This window comes from Nelumbo lutea, chromosome 2, assembly GCF_056320005.1.
Source record: "Nelumbo lutea isolate HS-2025 chromosome 2, American lotus-T2T, whole genome shotgun sequence".
NCBI lineage: Eukaryota > Viridiplantae > Streptophyta > Magnoliopsida > Proteales > Nelumbonaceae > Nelumbo > Nelumbo lutea.
The window spans coordinates 19,058,223-19,080,250 of NC_142685.1; the positions used below are offsets into that span (position 1 = coordinate 19,058,223).

The following is a 22,028-nucleotide window of genomic DNA, read 5'->3' on the forward strand; positions in this document are numbered from 1 at the left end:
GGAATCCAGTGATGAGATCTTCGGGGTTATCGTGTTGGAGGTGGGCCAATATTACCCGAACTGATGCCACCTGGGTCCGACCTACTACGAACGCCAAGGTGCCTGGTAACCGATGTGATCTTAATGCGATCATGCCCAAAAGTGAACTTGTCCCGAGGTGGATTCACTTCTGAGGTGGGGCTGCCCCGAGGTGGTTCGGTTATTCGAGCTTGGTCCGTCGCAGACTTTGGTACATTGAGATGAGCGGTCATTCTGTCAAATAGTCACATGTCCTCTATTATTAGGTCAAGCCAAATCACCCTACATCACCTAGCATTAATCAAATTTTCAACCAGTAAGGATACATCTAGTCAATTAGCTAAATCATAAGAATAGTTTAATAGATTTACTCTATACATTATGTAAAATATATATGAACTATATACCGATAGGTTCAGTTAAGTGGTAGTTTCTTTCTATATGGGTTATTCTAAATCTAATCAATATCTTTAAATTTTCAAAAATATCGAACCAAAACCGAGGAGCAATTCCAGTTTCGGGTCGGATAGGCCCGAGCCGCTCAATGTTGCAGCCTTACCGATCTGGGCCAGTCTGGTCTGGTTAGACGAGTGGGTTCGGATGCTACAGCATTGTCTGGTTCACGTGGTTATCACAATAACTGATCAGTGATAGGCTGATAGGCGATACGATAAGAGGCAAATTCTTTGTCGTATAGGTGCTGAACGCCTGAATCAGAGAGATTTTCCAACGTTGGTTTTGGAACGCAGCATGCCAGCATCCTTATCTTCTCATGCGAACCACGCCACGTGTTTTTTCAATGCTTATCACTCCGCAATTGGGATTTGCTCCTTTCTGAACGCTTCTCACACCGATCTCTTAGCAACATCCCATCGTATATTGGGAACATCTTCTATCATAATACGGGAGATGTTCGCGGTGTGCAGCTGAGACATGCTGTGAGGTAGGACTCCTGCAATGCTAGGTAGTTGGTACAAGGCGTCACGACATCGTGGGACCACATGGACATAAAGACTCATTGATTTATCAAACAAATCGGCCAAAAACCGCAGGAACTTTAGCTTTATTGAGAGCAATGACGACCGTCGACTTCAATAAAGATTCCTGTACAAGCATCGGTAATCAAATTCAAATTCTCTCCCCCACTAGTGATCCGTTCGTCGGAAAATCGAAACCTTTATATAGGCCAGAGAATAAAGTTAAGACCTAAGAAAGAGACTCCCATTCGCTCCAGTAACAGACAGAGCCATCTTTCTTGAGTCTTGTCTCTCTCTCGGCGCGCGTCTATACGAATTCAGATGCATCTCCTCGTCTGCATTGCAGAGACCCACTCTTCTCTTCCTTCCCCTTTCTCTCTTTTCTCCATATTCATGGGACCTCGCAAAACCTAACCCTAGTTTCTGTGAGCACTCATGATACCAGAAAGCACAGACAAAGATTAGCAACAGATTTTCAATTCTGAAAGCTATGGTGAGAGAAGAGCAGCGACAACCAGATGTGGTAACTCGCCGGGGTCTGGTGGTTGGGAATTACTGCCACGATATTCTTATCCGAGATGGGCTTGTCGTCGGCGAGAGCCTCGGAGGTGCGGCCTCCTTCATTTCTAATGTCCTCGACGGCCTCTTGATCCCCTGCGACTACGTGTGCAAGGTCGGCTCTGACTTCGCTTACTCGGTGACCCACCCTCCTATGACGTCTCCCTCGTCGATGACCACCCTCTTCCATGCTCATTTCTTTTCCAACAGGGACGAGAGTCGACATCAAGATCGTGTCCTCAGACGAATTCATGCCTGTGGTTCAATTTCACCGTCTGATCTCCCTGAATCACAATTTGATTTTGGTCTGGCTGTCGGTGTTGCAGGAGAGATTTTGCCGGAGACACTGGAACGCATTCTTGATATCTGTCGTACCGTGTTTGTTGACATCCAGGCTCTTATTCGCGTGTTTGACCCGGCTGATGGAACCGTAAAGCTTGTTGGACTGAAAGAGAGCGGCTTTTTTCATCTTCTCCCGCGCATTGGATTTCTTAAGGCTTCGGCTGAAGAAGCTCCTTATGTAGATATTGAAGAGGCTAGGAAATGGTGCAGCGTGGTTGTCACGGAAGGAAAGGATGGTTGTAGGATTTACTCGAAGGATGAGAAAATGCAAATCTTGCCATTTCCGGCCGTCCAGATTGATCCAACGGGCGCTGGGGATAGTTTCTTGGGCGGGCTTGTTGTGGGACTTGTTCGTGGTTTGTCTGTGCCTGACGCTGCACTCTTGGGTAATTTCTTCGGTTCGCTGACTGTTGGCCAGATTGGGCTTCCGAAATTTGACTCAAGGTTGTTGCAGGTTTGTTATATTTCTCTTTACTCCTATCCATTTATATATGGATTTTTTTTTTAATACTTTTAGTCAGTTTTACTTCATCACTAATCAGATATTCAACTATTCGTGTATACATTGTACCTCTAATCCAGTTGACACCTTTTGTTGTTTTGACCGACCTGGCAATTCATTTACCAATACATAGAATTATAACCATGCACAATATTGAAAGCAATTATGGAATCATCAATGAAGATATTGAAGTTGCTCCTCAACCATTAAAATCACATATTCAGATAAATTCTCCAACTTCTTCTATTCTACAAGACCTTACTAGGAGTTGTAAGGATAATATATTTCTAATGTGTCTTTTAAATTACCAGTCAGAAAAATGATGAATGCCACTCACATTTTTACTTAAATTGGCATCATGTAAGAAGACATCTGTGTAAGCTCTTTAACAAGGTAGAACTTAATCAAAGAAAGAAGTACCTGAAAAACCTGCTAAGTGTACCATATAGTAGGCACTATAACAACCAGATTCTAACTAACCTAAATGATAAATTTCAAAACAAAAGTACAACTTCCACCCTGGGAGATCTTTGTTCTCAAATGACAGTTCATGTTCTGAAATGATATTATCACCCAGAAAACCTTGTGCCTTTAGAATTATTACCTGAAATTTACTTCGAAACAATTGCAGATACCTGGTGCCTGGTCTGGTGGTACAGTTGGAGAATTAGGAATAGTTTGCTGCCTTCATTAGATATCTTTTTGTGTATTTATTTGCTTGATGATATAATTATTGAGTGAATTCTAAATTTCTAATAATATCTGTAGGAACAGGACTCATATAACTTGTGCTCTTGCACTTCCCTCCTTAAATGAAAGAATAGTATTCACCTTGATGGAAGACTAGCATTTCTATAGCTGATAAAAAAAGCAATTCCATGCATATAATACTAGTGACATAATATTCTTGATTTTAGAAACGTCGTTAGGATTTATGGCTTTGGCCATTGTATGCGTGATTTAGGACCTATTGTGAAGATCCTTTTTGGTGAATTTCTCTGGACATACAAGTTTGTGCGTCATCTTCAAATTATGAGGCAAGTATCCCATTATCATTTACACTTTGTGATGTAAAGGGAAATGGGAACAGAGAAACTTATGTTGCATATTCCTTGATGTACAAACTGCAACTTACAATGTGGGCTAGGTGTGCTAGGTGTGCTATTGGTGACATTTATACTTGAATGCATAGTTTTCAAGGCGCCAAGGCGAGGCTAGGCAACAGTGGGTTGCCTTGTTGCCTAGTCGCCTAGGCGATGGATTTTTCAAGTAAAAATATGTATCCTAGGGTAGTTCCCTAGGTTCCATAATCATATTTCCTTAATAATTATCCATAATTTTCATAAGAAGAGTATAAACTTCACGTTAAAGTATAGAAAATCAACATATTCCAACATACTCATGAGAAAAAAAAAAAGTAGAAATAAGAGAAATTTCAAAAAATATAGGGGTGAACCCCTATTTCTGTTATAGGAAAAGAAGAAAAGAAAAGGCGGAAGAAGAAAATTGGTATATAGACACAAAATTAGTAAAGAAAAAGAAGTAAATGTGTTGATTAGACAACATTTTGAGTTCTTCCTTACTTATTGGTTCAGGTTTTTAAGTCTTTCAGGGTTCAATACAGAATTTAGCAATGTTTGTGTTGATTAAACCCTAACAAATAGGAAAATAATAAAAATAATTAGTATATAAATTCACAAAATGAATATTTTAGTTTAAAAATTTCTATTTTAAAATTATAACCTCAAAAAATTAAGAATATAAAAGTTTTTTTCTAACACGCTATAGAAAACTGCTTGGCGATTAGGCGAGGCAAGCCTTCAAGGGCGCCTTGCCGCCTAGGTGTGGCCTTGACACCCATGCTTGAGCGAGCTGCTTACATGCTGATGTGGGGAAACTTTATTTACAATTGTACACATTGATCGATAAAACTGAAGTTCAATATCTTTTTTTTTTTAAAGGTAAGGTAATTTTATTAAGACAACAGAAATTACAGAGGAGCTCCAAAACCAGAGCTAGAATACAGAGAACCAAGCCCAAAAATAGATTACAGCTCAAACAAACTTCTAGACCTTAGCTGTGCACCAAGATCCCTGGATTGGAGCCCTTTCACAGCTGAAGTCCAAGACACTAATTTCCCCACACTACAAGATAGTGCAGTTTGCTGGCTTTCAGTAATTGTGCTACTACTCTTAGATGTAACATGGTTAGCTTAAGTGTTGGGTGGACCACGCAAATCATAGCAGAAATTAACTGTGCCCCTCTAAGCCACAATGTGTACATTTTCTCTGAGCATTACCCCTTCCTTTTCCACGGCCTCCCCCTGACTCACGACCTCCAGTCCGGCCACTAGCCCGGTTAAACATGTGCCCACCACGGTTGCTTGGAGGGCCACTGCTACCACCACCACTTCTACTTCCACGACTACTCCCTTTAGTCACTACCAAACCAGATCTATCAGAGAAGGAAGAATGTTCCACTGGCTCAATGGATGTCCTTTTAAGACGGGCAAAAACTTCTTCAAGTGAGGGGAGAGCCGATCCCCCCAATATCTATGCTCTGATAGGCTCATACTCAACCTTCAAGCCCACAAGAAACCTAGTCACATCAAACTGTTCACGTTGTTGTTGTTGGATCTGGACATCTGATGTGAGAGGGTGATACACATTTAGCTCATTGCGGATGTTTCTCAAACTTGCATAATTCTCTTCTAAGCTTTGACTTCCTTACTTCAAATTGAAGTACTCTTGGTATAACTGATATACCCTAGTTGTATTGTCTTGTCCAGAGTACAACTTTTTAGCATGATCCCAGATCTCTTTGGCTATATCTAGGAACATGAAGTTCACACTAATCTTTGGTTCCATGCTATTCCAAAGCCATGTCATTATCTGTGCATCATCTTGTTCCCAATCACTGAACCCAGGAGAATCAGAGGAAGGTTTCTCCTCCCTCACATGTTTTACTTTCCTCTTGGCCTTCAAGAACACCTCCACAGATTTTGCCCATGGTACATAGTTCTCACCATTCAACTTGATGGATGTCATTTGGACACAGATAATCTGAGGAGAGCATGATGCCTGTTTTGTTGTCATTCCCAACTACAGTTGAAGCATCTCAATTATGTCTCCTCTGAATATACACCACAATCTCACACTTGTCACAAGACTTATCTCACTTACAATACCACCAACCCACTTTCTTCAACTGCTCATTACACAGTACACTCTAAAGCTGAAATCATTCAGTCAACACATCAAACACTTGGACTGCACACTGCAAGACCATTTACCACCAACACACCACTACTGAAATTACTCAGTCATTTCATCGAACACTTGTTTTGCAAACTGCAAAACTGATTACACACAAGGTCCAGGGGTTCACTTTTAAGCATTTAAAAACATAGATATGTTAGCCACCACAACACAATCAACACCACACCACTGCTGTCGTGGACATCAGCAGTCTACCACTCTTCTTTCAGCGCACATGTGAGCAAGAAAACACACAAAAAAACATGACTGATATGTGTATCAATTTCACCCAGCACCACAACAACTAACTTTCAAAGCACACAAAAAAAAATCAGCATTCACAGTCCATTTCTGAACACACGACAGCAGTGTCCATACCTGTATACGACCAACCCTCTTCATACACTGAATAGAGGGTCTAGTATACCACTTCAACGACCACCACAGCACTGGCCAGAGGCATTCTGACCTCCAGGCCCTCAAAACGACAACTCCTTTTTAGCCCTTTATCGAGCCTTCAATCAGATCAGTTGTAGGATGATGAAACCTATTGTGAAGTTGGCGGCGAACCCAGGAAGAAGACAACAGCAAGAAAACGAACACCATACCTTAATGCTCTGATACCATGTGAATAAACCCTAGTTGTTTCTAGGTCAAAGTAGAGAAGAAGAAAGAAGAAAGAAAAGAGAAAGAAGAAGAAGGAGAGAAGAAGAGTGTTCGGCCAGACTAGAAGAAAGAATGTACAAAAGTACCTCTCCTAGCCGACCCACTTGGCTTTTATTCATGAAAAACTTGAGTTACAAGAAAGACAATTTTGTCCCTCATAGAAGATGGGACACATAACTTAAACTTAGATACAATAGACATTTCACTTTCAATAAGATACACCAGAATGACCAAAATACCCCTGACTCGAGCATTCTAACAATCCTAATATTATCTACAATATTTGCCAGATGCTGTAGGCCCTTGAAACTTCCAAACCTCAAATAGTGGCATATAGGGATGGCAATTTTCCCCATCCCCGACAAGGACCCAACTTCCTCGACCCGATGGGGTGGGGGAGGGGATTGAGGTCCCCGACCCCGATTATATATATTAAATATATATTATTATATTATTTATAAACACCAAAACATATTAAAACATTATTTATAATTTATAATTTTATTTATTTTAAGTAAATTCATTTTTCAAAAATATTATTGTTATCTAAAAAAGTTTTGGGGATTCGGGTCCCCGCGGGGAACCCATCTCTGTTGGGGATCAGGGATGGAGGACAAATTTTATCCCCGACGGGGATCGGGAAAGGGAATATGATCCCCACCCCATTGCCATTCCTAATGGCATATATTGGGTTGCTCTCCATAGTCTCCACCCTTTTTGCAAGTTAAAGTGTGAATCATAAGGATCCTTTGTTTTGGAGCTCTTTTTGCAATTAGTGAAGAGAAAAACAATGAGGATAGAAGGATAGCATCTCTAATGGTGTTCCTATGCCAGTCAGGCTAGATTGCCTTGAGAGCAGTTGTTAAAACTTAGTCCCTACCATCTTTGTTCAGGCTTCATCCATTGCGGACTAATATTATCTTCAGGAGATCTACATGCATCACATCAAATGAGAAGAAATGCATTATTCACCTAGACTTATGCTAAGTGACCCAGTAATGCACAGGTTGAGATAAATAAATTTGACTGTTTTGAGACGTAGATTTTGGCTGATTTTAATTTGATTAAGAATGGTATGTTCAAGGCAGATGGCAGTTTAAAAAGGGTACAAAGGGCTGGCTGAAGAGCTAAAGGCAAGTAAAAAAGGACATGGTTTTGTAGTGAAAAATGATTTGAGGGCAGAGTTACTGGAGGATATGGCCCTTGATAGAGTGGAACGGCAAAGCAGGATTTATGTAGCCAACCATGTATATTGGTATAAAACTTTAGTTGATTGGGACTTAGTAGGAGTTGTCAAAGGGGTTTACAATTAGTGGTTTGGTTTTGCTTTGGTTTCTGGGCTTTTGGGGGAGTGGGGAGTGGAGAACATGTTTTAGGGATTCATTGGAGGAACATCTTGCGACTTGCTGTATATTTAGAACCAAAGGATCTGTGCTGGAAGTACAAAATAAGAGTACGAGTGAGTGTATGACTGCATGTAGAAATGAGGTAGAAAAGGGAAATAAAGGCAACTGGACTCTAATTGTTTCTATGAGAAAATGAGAAAAGCATGACCACTTCAACCAGTAAAAGGAAAGGAGTAAGATCACTCTAGCAACTAACACCATTATGGAATAATACCAATAAAACATATGTACTCAAAAGTAGCAAGCAAGCTTCAAATTTAACTCAAACAAATAATTGGTTTTATCGATAAAAAACCATTAATGGCATTTGATAAATGTATAGAAACACCCTTTACGGCATTCTACTTAGAATCAAATTGTGAACTGCTAAAAGCCTAAAACTGACTACTTTTGAAAATCAAATGCCTTTGGAAAGATCTGCCTACCCTCTGTCTGAAAGAAGAATTTCCAAAATCTGAAACAAACTGGTAAGAGCATTTAAAATGTCATGTTGTTAGAGAAAGTTACAATAAGAAACATAAGATACCTGCATAAAACAATGTAGGATGAACCTAACCTACAGAATAATTGTGTATCTTCCATATTTCTTTCTCTAACAGGAAACCAAATTTAAGGTGCCCAAACACTGCCATAAAAAGGGAAAGAGGAGCATTTAGGCTGTGGTTTTGAAAGAAAAAAGGTAGGGAAAGGAAGGGAAATCTAGGAAAACCAAACACAGCCTTATATGATAACAAATCCATGTTAAACACAATAATAATATGTTAACTGTACAAGTGTAATGTTGTGATCCATAAATTTGAGTCATGGTGGCTGGTTGATGGAAGTCTGGCGGGTCCTTGGTGCAATGAACTTTGTTTTTTGAATTTTATTGGATGTGTTAAAAGAATGATATATACAGATACAAATCAGTTTTAATAGGCTACCAATGCTTCTACCTAAACCCTTCCCTGGTTGGGAGTATAATTTCAGTTCACAACAAATTTTGGATAGACCAGCTAACTTGTTTCCATCTCTGAGAGAACTGTCAGATTTAGAGGATTGAAGGGGAGATAGCTGGGACCCAGGTGATGTCACTCTTACTTATGGGTGTGCCCTGCAGAAAGAAATTCAGACTGCTAAACTGGATTTTTTGAAGGGGATCAGATATAAAATTGGAGATGGAGCAAGGCTAAGATTTTGGAATGACCTCTGGTGTGACAAGACTAGCTTGAAGGAGGTATACCCTTGCATATTTGATATAGATCAAAACAAAGAAACTATGGTGGCAGACTTGCTTTTTTTTCACAATGGTAATGCAGTGTGGAATCCCACTTTTATGAGGAACCTAAACGACTAGGTGGTGGAGCAAATGGCTGACCTTTTACAAAAGCTGTACAGACATAACCCAAGCAGGTGAGGGCTTGCTGATAAAAGAGAATGGAGATGGTGCAAGGATGGTAGTTTTTTGGTTAAGTCTTTTTATAGCACATTGGTGGAGAGAGGGGAAGTCAGTTCCCTTGGGAAAGTATTTGGTGTATAGTTGCTCCAATGACGGTTTCTTTTCTGGTGTGAACAGTCTCTCTGAACAGATGTCTGACCAGAGATAATTTGTTGAAGGGGGTTGTTTGATTGATAACATTAACTGTATCTTCTGTGATGAAGAAGTGTAATCAGTTGATCATTTTTTTTTTCATTGTTCGCTTGTTAGAAGGTTGTGGTTAAAAGTGTGTGGACATTTTTGGGATTCATGTTTGCTTTCCAAAATCTGTGGTGGAGCTTTTAACTTGTTGGCAGTAAGTGCTTCAGTAAAAAATGAAAAATAATTTGGAGAGTGCTGCCTTTAGAAATTATTTGGGCCATGTGGATCAGTGGATGGAAAGAAATGCCAGAATTTTTGAAGATTTGGGAAAATCAGATGAGGCAGTTGTAAAGGAATTCTGGGGTGGAATTCATTCCTGGGTTGCAGTGTACAGATGTTTTATAAATATACCATACAGCTTTTTTTTTTTTTTTTTGAAAGCTGATTTGCTTTTTGTAATGATTAATTGATGTTTTTTGTATAGGTGGAGGTTGTAATGGCACAACTCTTTGTGGTTTAGATGTGGGGATGTTTTGTTATTAATATATCAAAAAATTTTAAAAGAAATATAAAAAAAGGGGTTTATAGCCATAATCAGAATCTATTCGTGGGAGATACTTTCATTCTCAGTTGGCATTTTCTTTTAAACTAAACCATGGATTAACAAGAAGTGGATGCTTCCGCTCTCAAATAGAAGCTTTCTTCTTAAAACATGTGTCTAACCACTCTTAGAAAAAGTGAGTAGTTGGCCCCCTCAGAGAAAAAGATAGTAATTACTGACATGTGACTATCTATAAAAAAAAATACTCATTTCAGAAGATGTGGGACCCTTATTAATCTTTCTAGTTTAATTTTATAGTTCAAATAAAAATTCATGGGTTTGACTATGATGCTGGAAAGACATGATACTGGAAAAATTTGTAACCATCAATCAGCATCACAAAAGTGGTAACCAATCAAGTGGGTTTTCATGAAAATTCACCGGGGTTTCGATTCGTCAAAGCCTTTCCAGTATCATGTCTTTCTGACATCACAGATTTTCCCGAAATTCATTATAACAATTTTCAATATATGGGTCCCATTCTTTTAGATAAAATGGGTTATTAATTACAAACCTAATTTAATTTTTAAAATTAAATAAGGGTCTCAAATTAGATATACAGATAGATAGTGAATCTTAAACAAAATAATGTATAGGTGTAGTTGCCCCATACTTGGTACCGGGTTCATTCTGTAGTGTAAAAAGAAAGTGACTGGGAGACCATGGTTTTCTAAGATACTTTGACCCGAAGAATATTGAGTTGCATAAAATGGTTATATATATGGGCTTATAGTTCTTTCCTTTTCATACTTTATTTACCAGTTGAACCTTTTGAAACCAGTTTGGTGAAACCTTTTGCTGCAGAAATATGACATTTCCTGCATGCGTTCCTTGTTTTCTGCTTTCAGAGAGTCAACGATGAGTTACAAAGGAAGATACAATGTATCAGCTGCTGTGAAACAAGAAATGCTGGAGCTGACTTTAGGATGTCAGTAGAGCATAAAGATTTCCAAGCTTCACTTATTGGAGCAACCAAGTCATTAACTACCTACTGCGGACAGGAAGATCAATGGAGCTCCCAGAGTTCTCCTGAAGTAAAAGAGCAAAGCGTACACCATCAGAACAATGGTCACCAAAAACTGTTGTTCCAAGACCCTGTTTATGAAGAAACGGCTCAGCATATTAAGGCTGACAATGACATAAGGGCAGCCCCTTTTGTTTAATTTGTACGTTCTTCCCTCAGTAACTTGAGGAGCAATGAGAGATCTGTAGACATTGAGCTCTCTTGGTGTTTCATTTCTGCAGAGGTTCTGTAAGTGCAGCTATATGCGATAGCCACCTGCAGTAAGTAGTAGGCAATGCAAATGGAAACCAAACTACAATGGACAGGTGGACACATATTCAGGTGTACATATTAAACTCTTCCTTGGCCAAACTACACAAATCCCATCTGGCGAACCCTCTAATGTCTAATCTATTCGTGGGCCAGGTTCCAGTTAAGACCCTTTACCAGGTGGCCAAAGTAAACTCTTCCTTGTGGGTGTTTTTAAATCGAAAACCTTAAAATGTTTGGACTAGTCCGATCGTATAATATATTGAGATGGGAAATATCCAACAAGAGGCGGTTATCAATCCAGTTGATCATTAATTTTTGAGCCGGCAATGGGCTTCCTTATGCAACTGTGCAAGCAGGCATGATCCATCTTGAAATGTTTTGGCACCATTGTTGTTTTTACTTGGGCTTAGTTTGGAAGGAGTACAAATACAAGTGTTTAAAGTATAAGTATATACAAAATAATACAAAATATAAGGTTTTGCACTCTATAATTTCTATTTGTACTCCTTCCAAACTGAGCCTAAGGCTGTGTTAGGTTGCAGTGCAAATTTATTTGCATTAGTACGAATGCATGGGATGCTTTATGTCTCAATTTACTTCATTTGTACTGTAATCAAACAAAATAAGCTAAAATTTGAAAAAGAAAAGGTTAGAATTTACACTCAAACCATTTGCACTGCCAAGGTTTTACATCAGTGCAAATTTATTTGCATTGCAACTATACACATTTTAGAAAGAGACAAATATGTACACTAATAGATACAAAATAATACAAAGTACACGATTTTGCACTCTATATATTTGTATTTGTGCTTCTTCCATGAAATGTCATTCGACGTTTATGTTTTTTTTTTTTAACATAATTTGACAACATATTTCTTGTTTTTGACAACATATTTCCTCCTATTTATTTGTATTGACCAAGGCAAAATGTTTCAGGTAGACTTAGCAAAAAAAAAGTTTCAGGTAAAAAGAGCAAAGATACCAAATGCAACTTTAGTATTATTGGTGTATTTACCATATTTATAAGAGTTATCCGTTATATCTAAGGCCCCATTCGTTTTTAAGTGTTTCCTAGGTGAAACTTGTTTGGAGAAGTGAGCTTTCAGCATTCTTGTATGATAGAAATTATCTAGGTAAAGAGAGAGACTACAGGGAGAGAGCATTATTGGCACAGGAATAAATTGCTTACCCACCTTGTAAGTGGGCGGATAACTAATACTCTTTGATATCTTCAATTATTGTAAAACCCAATATAGCGGCAAATGAACACAGGTATCACGTACTCCGTTAAATATCGGAAAATTAACGAAGTCTATCCACTACATCCAAAATTAAAGCCTATTATAGTACATTCATATTCAACCTTATCTATGTAAAATGCTAAAATTTTGAACCTTAAGGTTCCATTCGATTTTTGGTAAATTACTTATTTAGATAAATACATTTATCCATGTTCTTTTATTTCCCACATAAATAAGAAAACGATCATTTTAGTCATAAAAAGCCATTATTAAAAGGGCAATTTTGTTCCATCCAAGTCTTAACAACTTTCCTCGAATTGGAAAAATTACTTACCCATAAATGATACCTAGGGAAAATAAAATTTTCGTGAGCCCCACATTAATCTAAAAACAAAACATGGGTATCTTAGTCAACGAGAACCAAAATCCCACTTATCAACTTTTCCCTCCGAAAGTTAAAAAAAAGAGAGCAAACCCTAATTATAATACATCCATGAAGATATTAGAAAATAAGGGGTTTTTATTGTTCAGTCCACCATAAATTTTAGTATAGTTGGAGCAATAGCAAATTTTCTTAAATTACTCTTATGATGTAGTTAATTAGCTAACTCTACCCTTACTGTTTACCTATTGTCTTAAAGTACCCCTACTGTTTCTGACAATTGACATCACTGTTAAGTAACAAAAAAAAAAAAAATGATATGTTGAATTTTCCCTCCACAATTCCTCAATTTTTCAAAATAAAATCCAATTGCCAAAAAATTTCTCCATCCTCGATGTTGCTACATCCATCGTCTACCACCTCACAATCTTCCAAAACCTTTCTAAGTTTTTCATCTTCATGCATTTATCATATCTCGTTGGCTCCACCGATGTACTTTCCATTCATCAACACCCTTATCGTGAGCGCCACATCAGGATCACACTCCCTGATCTTCAGGGCGATGTGCCTCTACAGGCCATCACATCAAGATCGCAATCCCCTATGGCTCGACCCTTTCAATATCCTTATTGGTGAGGACATCTTCAATGACCCTAGCGCCACTTCTCAACTCCATCGCCTCTCCAGTCATGACAAAACAACACTAACAAAGGTATTTTTGGACATTATGGGTTGATTGGTGGGGTTTGATTGGGCCAACTAGGCCCGAATAGGGCAGATCTAGAAAAGCATTGATTTGGTCAATTTGGGGCTTCAAAATGGAATCTTTGTGTGATAAAGGGGCAAATAAAGGTAGTTTGGGGTGAAATTTCATAAGGTAAGGTTTTTGGATAGTTTGATGTAATTGGTAAGGTCATATTGGGCCATTTGGGCTTGGATCAGAAGGATTTGGAATCCAGTCAATATATAGTCTCGAAACATGATCTAGGTGCGATGGAGGGGTAAACAAGAGGTATTTTTTGTTGAAATTTTATAGGTAGGTATTTGGAGGTGTCAGAGATATGATAGTTATGTCTGATTAGTGTTGGAGGGTCAAGATCATAGGAATTTGGGTCAATTAAATGTTCTGAAATGGAATATTGGTTTGATGAAAGGGCAAATGGGGGAATTCAGGGTTAAAACTTTATGTGCAAGTGTTTTGATGTATCCAGAGTTCAATGGTGTGGTTGAATCTGTTCGGATGTGTTAAGATTAAGGAAATTTGGGTTCTAAGTGTTTAGACTAATGAGGCATTGGAATGGAATTTTCGTTTGATGGGAGGGTAAGCGGAGAAATTTTGATTTGAGATTTGTCAAGTAGGTGTTTTGAGAGGTCTTGAATCTGATGGTGGTGTTTGATATGAGGGTAAAAGTGTAGACATGGGTTATTCAGGGGCATCGGATTGGTATCAGATGAGTTTAACAATGAATTTAGGGACTTTGGGATTGAAAGTTAGGATTTTTGGGTGCTTCGGAGGGCTTGATTAGATGTTTGAGACAAATTTGAAATCAAATGATAGGCCAAAGAAAAATCAAGTATTGACAAATAGGAAGAACAAGGAGAATGGAGAAGCGGGCAGAGGAAACGTTGATGGACAGAGGCTCCTTTGGTGTTAACAATGATAATAATTTAAGCGGATGAAATTTGTATGATGAGTATGATGAGGACAAGATTATATGTTTCTTTAAGAGGCTGTTGAATGAGTGGATATAGGAGCCCAACGAAATACCAGAGATCGAGAAGAGGACTACCAAAGGGAAATCGATGGTTGACATGTTAAGGAGTGTGCCCGGTACCCAAATCCCCACTCAAATTTTGTAGGAAAAAGATTCTTCCAGGTGATATTCGTTAAGCATTGTTGGTGGTAGTTGAATGTTGCACGCAACGGGATTACTTGGCTATAATGGATCAATCCATCAAGATGCCTATTGGAAATGCACCCTGGCTGTTGGTGTGACCACGGTTGGTGTCCATGCATGTTTAGCTTGGAAGAAGATTGAAACCAACAGTGTGGCTCACGTAATGAGATGCCCCGCAAGTATCTGCATTTTGTGAAAAAGACTTGTGACGTTGTGCCAACAGAGGTACCCTACCATGCAATCCAAGGCTCTTGAGTTTAACAACTTAGCTTAATGAGACGACTTGCAAATGCAATCCCTTCTTAACGAAGAAAGGGAACAAAGCTCAGGAAAGGTTGCGACTGATACCCACATCCAAGGATAGCTAGCTACCATGTAACATTAATTTTACACCAGAGGTTTTTTCCTTTTCCAACTATGTTGTCCTTTCTTTAATCAATTTATCGGAGATGTCTTCTTCTTCTTCTTCTTCTTCTTCTTTTAGTGGCAATCACCAATGAGATGATAAAAGTATTTCCCGATGAGAAGTTATGAAAGTATTTTTGGGTCAATTTGGTTTTAAAAGAAAAATAGAAAAAGTTGGAGATGGTTTTGACCATGATTTTCAAATCCGGACCAAACCGGAAAAACTAGGAACTGGTCAGGTGATTGTTTTCCCCAAAACCATTTTTTTCCAAAAAATGTTGATTTGGTTAGCAAGCCACTAACCTGAGCGCTCAAACCGTTCAACGGTTTTGACCTTTTTTTTGTCAGAATGAGTCATCCATTCGGTTCGAATAGTTGGATTGTTCGACCTGAGAACCGGACCCCTCAACAGTTCGTTGTACATGTCAGTTTTAGAAACCTTGATTTTGACAACTCCAATTCAGAGTTTGAGCCCAAAATCTACCTTGTCTTTGCCCACCATCCTTAGTATTCAAAGTTTGTTCTATCTTTCCAAGCAATTAGGTTAAGTTAAATCTTCCAAGAAGCTAATATGGCATCTCATTGTCTTTTTAATGAGACCATAGTTCTCTGTAATAGTGGCCCTTCAAGTTATTTCTTTGTTCAAGTTAAAGGAGATCTAACAAAAGTACTCGACCCATTTTATAGGCGGTTTTATATGGTGACGCTCTTAGTAGAACAAGGGAAGTGTTTTATCGATCTTCATCCAGTTCATTTTATGGCGTGAAAAATCATAACCTAGGAAAAACACCATTCTAATTATATGAGTGAGTCCCTCCTCACAAAGGAGAGGCATTTAAAGAAAGAAAATCCAACACTAAAGAATCAACCCTTGTGATTAGCTTTGATGGATTGTGAACAATTTCATGCCGCTTCTCTGATTCACGATGATCTTCCTAACATGGACAATGATCTTGTATGTTGGAGCCACCCCACAAACCACATAGTCTTTAGCGAGTCCGGATTTTCTGCACAATCATTCTTGAAATGTACCATGTCAGCACTCTCTTATGTTAAAATTTCACATGCGTGAGTTAGAGTATGTCAGGGCCACCCCACAAATCATGTAGTCTTTAGCGAGTCTGGATTTCCTGTACAATTCTTCCTCAAGACCTTTTCGTACATCAAATCAAAATGTGCCATGTCAATACTCTCTTATGCTAAAATTTCACATGCGTGAGTTAGAGTAACAAATGTTTCAAATGTCCTCCCTATTTTTAGTATATTAAAATTTTAAAATAAATAAAAAATATGGTTTCTTTTTCCTATTTCATTTAAATAAAAAACAAGAAAATTAAACAATTGAGAATAAGAATTCCGCCTTGACTTCCAATTTCCAGGAATTAAATGTGTGAAAGCTTAGATGATTATTCGAGTGATAACCAACTAGAATCAACAATGGAGGTAAAGTAATTAATTGACCTTTCTCTGTCAATTTTAATATGTAGATAGACAATAAAAGATTCAAAAGAACAAAGAATCTATCACCACTCATCATTTAGAATCCGTGCATCTATATATTGTTTCGATGTCGAATTGCTATTAGAACAACATCTACACAATAAGTTTTTCTTTATATACTCCATGGTTTTTGAATCACCGTTGATCAAGATAGTTGGAGATTTTAGCAACATGAGAGAGCCATCATCTTTAGTCGCTCCCGCCAATACCCATCAAAAGGTTAGCAGTGTATTTGCAACTAACTCAGTATCTTGGTACTCTTGTTAACTCCTACGAAATCGATGGGGATGCTGATGCCAACAATGCCGGTGATGGCACCTCCAATATGTCGCCCTATAGAAAACTAGGTTCCCCGGAGCTCCACTCGCTTCCGCCGCTTTCCCAACAAAGTTTCAGATAGAAACAGAAAAAATATAGATGATAGTATGACTGTAGATGAGGAACAAGCTTATGGGAGCAAGACAATTCACCGGTATCTCGGCGATTTAGTCGGAGTTGCTGGGGTTGAGTGAGCTCTTGATGAAGTCCATTTCATTTGATCGAATGATGATGCAATTGGTTCTACTAGCCTGTGACAACATATCATTGTGGATCAAGTAGCCACTCCTAATTCTTGGATAAATCATTGATTTTGTAGCTTAACATCACTACAAAAATATGAAACACGACACGATAGCTGAAGGTATTAATCGGAATCCTTGCCTATCTCTAAAGCGGTATCGACTCAAATCAAACTTCCTACATAATAGCTTCTTCCATATCTTTTAGTAGATTATTGGGATGTTCCCATTTCATTTTAGAAGTAACGGGTTATAAGTCAGAGAGTTATCTCAGTTTGCATGCTTTTAATTCTTGGAAATCGGAAGTCAAGGAGGAATTCTTATTCTCTGTTGTTTAATTTTCTTTGTTTTTTATTTGAATGAAATAGGAAAAAGAAATCTTAACTTGTATTATTTATTTATTTTAAAATTTTAATATATTAGAAGCAGAGAAGACGTTTGAAACGTCTATCACTACTCTAATTCACACATGTAAAATTTTAACACAAAAGAATATTGATATGGCACTTTTTGATTTGATGTACAGAAAAGTCTTCAGGAAGGATTGTGCAGGAAATCCAAACTTGTCTTCAGCGTCAATATGGCTGTCATCGCTGGGGACGCCCTCTTACTGGTCAGGTTCCAACACATCGTTTCCCAAACCCTTTTTGAACTCGTCCTAGAGACACGCCTCCTCCGCATTATAGCCGAGATAGCCCGTGCACTAGAAATTGTCCGTTGCACTTTGGTTTGAAGTTTCCGTTCCCGATTTTGATGCCCTGAGTTTTGTGAAATAAAAGAGTATTTTAGGAGATTTTGAAAAAATATCAGTCCATGATTTATAACGAAGAGTTCACAAAGAAATTTGCCCTTACCTTTTCCCTTACCAAACTTTTAAGCAACTTTGAGTTCACACTACACCCCACAAGGGGGCGCTCCAAAATGCCCCACATCACATCCCTATTTTGTAGTGGAACGTCTCTTGATAACAGTATGGGAGATGATGAGACATCATTGGGCCAATACAAGATGGGAATGTGTTGTGGGGCAGTGGGGCTCATATGTGAACTCGTCACCAAAGTCCAAACCTATATGGGTTGGAAGTGGGAATTAGCGAGTTTGGGACGAGTTATGGGATTTACATCGGTGTCCCATAGTAAATCCCTGCAATGTGCGGGGAACATCTCTTGATGATGTCATTATCAAGAGATATTTTCAATACACGGCGGGAATGTGTCTCAGGACATAGTGGGGCACAGATTTGAATTCCGAGTTATATATTGGGTGACTTCCAATCAACCCCCACAATGGGAATGTGCTGTGGGACTAGTTCCAATCTGTTGGGACGCTTCACAATGTCTTACAGTGCATCCCTGCCATGTATTGGAAACACCTCCCAATGATGTCTTCATCGGAAGATGTTCCCAATATAAGGCGGTGATGCGCTGTAGGACGTTGTGGGGCGCAGATCTGAACTCCTGGGGGACGTTGTGGGAGCAGTCTTGTGGGGTGGGTGGGGAGGGGGGGGGCTGATTCGCTCTCGTAGCGGGTACCCGTTACTCCGTTAGGTCTGGACTTTGAACTCCCTACCACCTATAAGGGTTTCGTTCCTTTCGGCTTTCGCTCGCTATTTGCGATGCGTATCTGCGAGCGCAACTTCAAAATATCAGGAATACACTGAATCACTAGACAGAGCCACCCTACTGACTAGATGGACTTGAAAGATCCAAATAATGGGCTCAGTCGTTCATAGTCTTCTTGGTTTATCTGTCTGAAATTGTAGTTCTTGATTCTTGAGGTTCCTAGCAATTGAACCTTTTCGTTTCACGTCATGGCCGAAGAGATTGATCATGATAATTGCGGTCGGTTCAAACGAAAAATCGCTGAGATAGACAATGAGATTCAAGAAAAGCAAGAACTTGCGGAAAGCGAGTCGGATTTTGTTTCTGAAGTAGTTTTCTCCGAAGTTATTGATGAAAAGCAAGAGATGATCGTTTCTGAGATCGAAGAAAAGCAAGAAATTATAGAGAAAAAGGCGAGTTCCGTTTCTGAAAGATCCAGCACTGGTCTTCTGACGGAGACAATGGATTCGATTGGTTGTGAAAACACTGGAGTTTTCTCAGGTGTTGTAGAACCGCAGAAGATGGTTGCCCATTTTATCGATGACTGCGAGGGAGGTCTCTTGCAATCCAAAGGTCACAATAACAGTCTGAGCGAAGAGTGGGTCCAAGAGAAGGGTTCTGTTGCACGATCTCGCACGGAACCTATCTTGGAAGATTGCAAGATAAGTTTCTTAGCTTCTGAAAAAAAGGGAAAGATGGTGCAAGACGACGCTGTGTCTATCTATCAACCTCAATATCTCGTTGAGGAGGTCAGCAGTTTGAGGAGATGTCAAAGGAATCCTGAGAGTCTATTGGAAGTTAAGGAAACGCAATATGTGCTGGAGTCTGAGCTTAAATCCATCTCTAATGCTCATAACAACGATGCAAAAATGAAGGAGATCAGTCAAGAGCATGAAAAGTTGGAAAATGAAGTACAGGATACTGATGAGAAGCTGAACGGTGGGCCTGAGTGTGAAACTTGTGTTTCGGAGGCCAAAGAAGCTCAAGAATTGATGGAAAATGATGGTTCCAGGACGAAAGGTTTCAATGGAACTGAGGAGCACATAGAAAATTCCTCGTCGAGTAAAGAAAAAGGAGAAACGCCAGACACTCATCAAGCATCGATTTCTAAACATGGACTTGACTGTGTTAAGATCGCGAGGGTGGTGGTTTTCGGTAAAGGTTCAGAGAAAGATGTGAAAACTGATGTAAAAGAAGAAACAAGTGGGAAGGAGAAGCTTTCCAGGAGAAAACTAAAGGCCATGAAGAAGGCTTCAGTGATGAATGAGACTCGAAGAGTGTTAAATCTTTGGGCTGAAGTTCGAGATATCTGCCCAATGAAACCGGGTCAATGTAAGATTAGTTACTCAAGGAACGAAATGGATGCTCTGAGGTTTGTGGATGTTGAAAGACAGCAGACTATGTGGAAAGAGATATACAACGCTCTGGAGCCTGTTGTGGCGAAGGAGCTTGATGGCATGACAAGATGTAAGCAGCAGACGCAGAGGCACAGAAATGTTGATAATCGACAACGTCCTGGAAAGAAGAAAGGGGGTGACGGAATTCTCCGTATGTTTCCTCATTTTGACTATCTTGTTCATTTCGAAAGTTTCTTATTCTTTCTGTTTGACTTTATTTTTAATTATGCATATGCTTATTTATGGATTTGAATGTTTGTTCTTAAGAAGAAATTATATTCTTGTTGGCCTTTGAGTATAGGACTAGGCTCTAGTTCAGCATCTGGTCTTGGAGATAGTTAACATTTGATTGTATGATGCTATTGAAGGAAAGCAAAGGTTGAGAAAAAAAATCAGGGTTTGAGGGGCATATATTTTAATGAAGGCTGGACTGTATATTAGTCAATGTGTTCATTGGTAATTGGTCATAAAATAGCAACTACAAAAGGAAATTTTCCTTGGTATTCAATTTACGTGCTATATCCAATGTATTGAGTCTTTTGACAAATCAATTTGCAATTGTTCATGCCAACAATTTAGCAAACACTCTTGCAAGGTTGAGTGTTAACAAAAGTGAGTTAGAATGGGGAATGCATGGGCCAGGTATAAATGCGTACTGACTATTCTTACTTCAGCATGATATTGACAGTCTTTGACTACGATGTTTCTATACTACTACTCTAAGCATGTGGAGAGTAGTATTGCTTTTTTTGCTATTGAAAATTTCCAATATTAATGCGACTCATTGTTATTTATCAAAAAAATTTCATGTTTGTGACTTATAACCTTACCTACACTGAATATCCTGATAAAATTCCTATCGGTTCCTTAAAATGGGAAGGCCTTCCTTCTTACTTGTGGGTGAAAATAATGGATTCTTTTATTTATGCATGATGTTAGAAAGTTCAAATTTCTTTATGTGCCAAACCCATAGGTTGTAAAGAGTATTTACTCTAATATCAAACCGGCTTAAGTTCATGAAAACACTCATCCATGGTTAGCTCTCTGTACCTTGGAACAAAATTTGCCATTTATCATAAAAAGGAAACAGAAAAGAACACCTTTTACCACTTAGATTTAGGAAATCCACTATTACACCAATAAACTTCTACTACTATATGGTGGTACAAATGGACATTTGTTTACCTGTTAATGCTTTCTTGGATCTTGGGGCAATATTAAATAGATGCCAATGGAAGGCTGAGTAATGGAGTTGGGTGTTCTTTTAGGTATTTCCTAGTTGCTTAAGCCTCAAGGAAGGGGTTTTTATGTGTTTATAGGGTTTTCAGTTTTGGTTGCGGTGGGGATCTCAAAATGTAATTGATTATTTTAGGGTTGTTTTCTTAAGGTGCAAGGGGTTTAGCTGATGTTGTTTTTCCTGGGTTGGGTGATGTCTTATCACCTAGTTGTATCCTCCTTTTGCTGTTTCGTTAATAAATTTTCTTCTTTATTTATCTTCAAAAAAAAGCCTCAAGGAAACTCGGAATGTAGGTATTAAATGCCAATATGTATCCTTATATCTTTATTGATCAAGCCAATATGTATCCTTATAGTTAATAAAGTTCAACCAGCTTAAGTTCATGAAAACACTCATCCATGGTTAGTTCTCTGTACATTGGAACAAATTTTTGCACTTGCTCGTTTAAGAAAATAAAGAACACCTTTTACCTCTTAGGTTTAGGAAATCCACTATTGCACCAAGAATTTTTTACTATACGGTGGTACAAATGGACATTTGTTTACCTGCTGATTTCAGCTAACCCTAAGGCCCCAAAGAGAGGGCTTTTGCTTGGCGCAATATTAAATATATGCCTATTGGAAGGTTGTGTAATGAACTTGGG

General features: G+C 38.7%; 2 protein-coding genes across 3 annotated transcripts in view; both read left to right on the forward strand.

Annotated features, from left to right (window-relative positions):
- Positions 1-1,068: 1,068 nt before the first annotated feature.
- Positions 1,069-11,260, forward strand: LOC148868979 (inositol 3-kinase-like). 2 transcript variants are annotated; one of them, XM_088973260.1, is made up of 2 exons: positions 1,069-2,349; positions 10,734-11,260. In XM_088973260.1, the coding sequence occupies exons 1-2, from the start codon at positions 1,486-1,488 to the stop codon at positions 11,046-11,048; spliced, it is 1,179 nt and encodes a 392-aa protein (XP_088829386.1). In that variant the 5' UTR covers positions 1,069-1,485; the 3' UTR covers positions 11,049-11,260. The 2 variants fall into 2 exon arrangements, with proteins under 2 accessions (XP_088829386.1, XP_088829387.1); XM_088973261.1 differs by having other exon boundaries at positions 1,143-2,349; positions 10,690-11,260.
- Positions 11,261-18,701: 7,441 nt separating this feature from the next.
- Positions 18,702-22,028, forward strand: part of LOC148868980 (uncharacterized) — a 47,687-nt gene continuing 44,360 nt past the window's right edge. Inside the window, exon 1 of the mRNA XM_088973836.1 lies at positions 18,702-20,299. Within this exon, the coding sequence (XP_088829962.1) occupies positions 18,961-20,299 (1,339 nt within the window). The 5' untranslated portion in view covers positions 18,702-18,960. The remainder of the gene's footprint in view (positions 20,300-22,028) is intronic.